General features: G+C 37.0%; 1 protein-coding gene across 1 annotated transcript; it reads right to left on the bottom strand.

Moving 5' to 3' along the window:
• Nucleotides 1-2,142: 2,142 nt before the first annotated feature.
• LOC131025453 (uncharacterized) lies at nucleotides 2,143-3,706 on the bottom strand. Its single transcript, XM_057955243.1, has 3 exons — nucleotides 3,464-3,706; nucleotides 2,990-3,385; nucleotides 2,143-2,199 (listed from the first exon to the last, which is right to left on the bottom strand). The coding sequence occupies exons 1-3, from the start codon at nucleotides 3,581-3,583 to the stop codon at nucleotides 2,143-2,145; spliced, it is 573 nt and encodes a 190-aa protein (XP_057811226.1). The 5' UTR covers nucleotides 3,584-3,706.
• Between the last annotated feature and the right edge of the window lie 782 nt (nucleotides 3,707-4,488).

The following is a 4,488-nucleotide window of genomic DNA, read 5'->3' as shown; positions in this document are numbered from 1 at the left end:
ATGTTAATATAGACGCAAATTGATTTGCTTATCATTGTTAATTAGTTGGATGCTTTTACTTGATTTGTTTTCTTAGGAGAGAAAAACATCTATATAGTGGAGAATTATAGGCCGCTGTAGCATAGATGACAAAGAATACGTACATATCATAAATTCAATCGTGTATATATATATATATATATATATATATATATATATATATTGATATAAGTAATTCAAAATCGTGTTTCATGTAAAGAACCCATCCATTCCACCAACTTCATGAAATAATTAAAATTGAATTAGAGTACTATGATATTTTGTTTTAGTTGATATATTTATTTTTTATTATAAGGTTAAGTTTTGATTTGAGGTTTATCGGGGATTTATAGTGACGAGTATATAAAAATCAAGAGCCGACAAATTATTTCATATTTTTATAATGTCCGTCTTTGCATATGTCTATATATTACTCCGTTCTCATAAAATGTATATATCTAATTTTTTATTTTCGTCCGTTCTCATAAAATGTATTCAGTATATTTTTTATAAGTCTTCCACTCACAATAAAGTTATATATACTCTTAGTCCACTCACAATACATTCAATTATTTTATTAAAACCCGTGTCATTTAAAAATGAATACATTTTATTAGAACGGAAGAAATATATAAAAACATCTATATATCTATCTACAAAAAAAACTAAATTTTATTTAATTCATAATTTTATTTCAAGTAGAGAATTGACTCAAATTCAATATTGAAAATAAACTAATTAAGAATAAGTAATTGAGATAAAAATAACATAGATTTAATTAACGTAACAAGCTAATAATATAATAAACCACTATAAAAATAACATGTGTGCTACGAACTCATAACATGGAATATTCAAATTATTTTATAAAAATAATACTAAATATTAAAAATTAGGAACTTATGGCTTTCCTACTAAATTCAATTATTAAAATAATATATTATATTTTTTCTCTAAAAAGAAAGACTTAAACCGCCTGGGCACGGTGGAGTGGAATGGAATGGTGGGTTGACCACCCTGGACACGGTGGAGTGGAACGGATTGGTGGGTTGACCTTGACTTGGGAGACAAAGTCAACTCAACTAAATTTGGAACTTACTGTTGCGTGTAATTATAGAGTAAATCATTAAATCATATAATTGCATAGGCTCAAGCTCATCTTTCAAAAATTGCTGCGGGAATAGTCCCAGTAAACTAAACTAGCCACCAATCAAGATTCAGACATATTTCCAGTCCATTCTGACTTTTACACTGAGTCTCCCTCTCTCTCTTAAAGATTCAAATTGGGTCTACCACAATTGCAATACTGTCTCCGTAAGAAATGTTTTCCCTAGTCCTATTATCTGACGCAACAATGAAGCAAGCACTATGTAATATATATAGAGATTCAAAGTTTTGAGTAATATATTTAATTAATGTTAATTATGAGAGAGTTGAACCAAGATGAAAGATTGAATTAATGAGCCAAATTATATTAATTGTGTGGTACGAGCATTTGATAATACTGATGAATATAGGCTTTTGTTTTCAAAATAGCAATTAAATTCAAATACCATGCATATATGTGACAGATTCATTAAGTGTTGGACTCGTTTGCTATGTGTGAGATAATATGTGATGTCAGCAATATCATGTCTGGTAAAATATATAAAAAATGTAATATATACGCTATAATATTTCAGGTGTGATACATAATAAAAAAACATATATATGAATATATAATAGATAGCGTGCTATTAATTTACAAACTACTTTGATTTTTGAAACAAATAACATATTCTATTCCACACTTATCATGTATAGCAAATGAATTACACTACAAAAAAAGCGTTGATTACCGACGGCTAAATGCCGTCGGTAACAAAAGACGGCCGCCGGTAAATAGTGTTACTGGCAGCGATAACGGCGGCAAGCTCCCGCCGATAAACGGTTCGTCGGCAACGACAATAACGGCGGCGAACATCCGCCGTCGGCAGTTAACGGCGGCGATGCCGCCGGAATTGTCTCCGTTAAACGGCGGAGCCTAGCCGGAGAATTAGCGGCGGCAGACACCGCCGCTAGTTACCGAGGGCTATTTTGCCGTCGGTAGAGAGCCACCGGAGTCCGGCTGACCTTGCCGGAAAACTAGCGACGGCGATTACCGCCGCTAACTAGCGGCGGCGAAACGCCGTCGGTAACAAGCTACCGCCGTCCGGTGGGTCATGCCGGAGGATGGCCGGGTATTTACCGAGGGCAAATTGCCGTCGGTAACTACCGACAGCGTTTTGCCCACGGTAATGTTTTTAATTTAATTTTTTTATTTTATTTTATTTTATTTTATTTATTTATTTATTTATTTTATTGTATATTGTATATCCACAATTTATTTCCGTATTTATACGGTATTGCATACTTTAGACGAACTTCCCAGTCGGCGACCCGACTTCCCAGTGGGTCACCCATCTTGCTTGTGCTCTGTGTCAAGCACGCTTAACTTTGAAATTCTTTTCGAGTGATCACCAGTACAGAACACTCGTATTATTGATATATCTACATCTATTAATTCATTTAAATGCTATATACTCACTCATATAATTATAATCTTTGAATATGTAGAGATAATACCTGAAATATGTTGTTAATTAGTGAGCGAGTTCGTTTTGGTCCTTATTTTTATCGTCGGTAAAATATTTAATTAATATTTAATAATTAATTAATTAATTAATTTTTTTTTTAACATTAATACACCAAAAGTGTTTTAATTTGGTTATTATAATGTGATTTGAATTTATTTGTTTATGTTAAATGCAATCATCATCATCATTGCCATAAATATATAAAACATATATAGTTTTAATAATTAAAGCACTTGAAATATATAGTTCAATAAAACATAAATTTGAAAAGAAAGTGCAAATGTAATTTTGTTTGAAAACATAAATATATAGTTTTAATAATTCTAAGCATCATCATCATCATCATCATCATCGGCATGAGGCCCTGGAGGTGGCTGAGCATTATACATCCTCATAAACGCCTCCAATTGAGCCATGCGGTCCTGCATCTGTTGGCGTGCTGCTTGCTCTGCCGCCATGCGCTCCTCCATCTGTTGGCGTTGTGCTTGCTCTGCCGCCATGCGGTCCTCCATCTGTTGGCGTTGTGCTTGCTCTGCCGCCAATCGCTCCTCCAGCGTGGAGATCCGTGTCTCATAAAGCTGCTGAGACACCGCAGAACTGCCTGTGCTGCGGATAGACCCCCTACTAGCCTGACTCTGCCCGGCACTCCCGACGCCGTAGATCCGTGACCTATCCGGATGCACCACCTCCAAATACACCTCGTCTAGCCGCTCCTGTCGTCCTGTGGCAGCGGTCAGTCGATGAACCTCGGCCTAATTCATACATAACAATGCATAATTGTTAGAAAATAAATACATTCACTAAATATTTGAATAAACTTAAACACTTACGTCAATTCTAGCATCTCTCTCCGACGTATAACTTCCGTCGGCGTACATGTGGAGGCGGAGGAAGGTGGCATAGTTCGGTGCATCCTGGGGAGTACCAGGATCCAAGCTCTGTAGATGCATTTATATAAGATAAATAAGTTATATTAGTCAATATATTAATTTAATTTATATACTTAATTATTTGTTAATTACATACCATATACTGCTGCAGGATACGAGTCGACTGGGACCCGCCCACGTGCCTACTGATCCCTGTACCCTCCCCATCGGGTGGCACGTGCTCGATTTGAAACAGCCTCAACCTCGGGCTGATGCCAGTAATCCCGGAGTCCAGTCCAAAAATCGGGAGTCATCCAGACGGGCCTAGACATCTCTCTCCCTTGGCGGATACACTGCTTGAGATCTGTCTTGTAGTCGCTCATCATGTCGGAGTACCTTTTGCGGCCTTTTGTCTCCCACATTTTCCTCACGTCACGCTCATCATCGGGCTGCCACATAAACTCTTTCTGTTGAAAGAAAGAGAATTAATTTAATATCAAACATTTTAACAATTTAATATGATATATTTATATGTATTATAAATTTAATTGTACCTGTAATTCATCAAAAAATTTATCCTTCATCGCCGGGGGCGTCAACTTCCATGTGTACCCGCCTGGGTTATCAAACATCTTAAATGTGCGCGTGCAAGCTTTGGACAGGCCAGTGGGCTCCAACAAAACACTGTGTACAAATAATTTTATCACTTAATCATGGTGTACGAGAAACAGTAATTTTAACTAAAATACTTACCCAGTCGTAGGATGCCTCTGAAATACCGTCCTCCCATCAGGTGCCTTAACCTCTCTCTCTCTGATAGCGGCAGCTGTGGGGCCCCTAGGCCTTCTAGCCCGTGAACTACTAGAAGCCTGGGGAGTCTCAGGAGTCCCAGAAATATGCGTCCCAGACCCGTCAGATGTATCTGCTGTAGCTTCTGGCGCATTAACGCCAGATCGCCTCCCAAATCCCAAGAAATCTCGAGAGGT

The sequence above is a fragment of the Salvia miltiorrhiza genome, chromosome 5, assembly GCF_028751815.1.
Source record: "Salvia miltiorrhiza cultivar Shanhuang (shh) chromosome 5, IMPLAD_Smil_shh, whole genome shotgun sequence".
In the NCBI taxonomy this organism is placed as follows: Eukaryota; Viridiplantae; Streptophyta; class Magnoliopsida; order Lamiales; family Lamiaceae; genus Salvia; species Salvia miltiorrhiza.
This window is presented reverse-complemented; position numbering and strand designations above follow the sequence as displayed.

Coding starts and splice junctions, on each gene's coding strand:
- LOC131025453 (XM_057955243.1), bottom strand. CDS start 3,583: ATGCATCTACAGAGCTTGGATCCTGGTACTCCCCAGGATGCACCGAAC. Junction 3,386..3,463: donor AGAGAGATGCTAGAATTGAC/GTAAGTGTTTAA, acceptor TGTATGAATTAG/GCCGAGGTTCATCGACTGAC. Junction 2,200..2,989: donor AGCCACCTCCAGGGCCTCAT/GCCGATGATGAT, acceptor GGACGGCGGTAG/CTTGTTACCGACGGCGTTTC.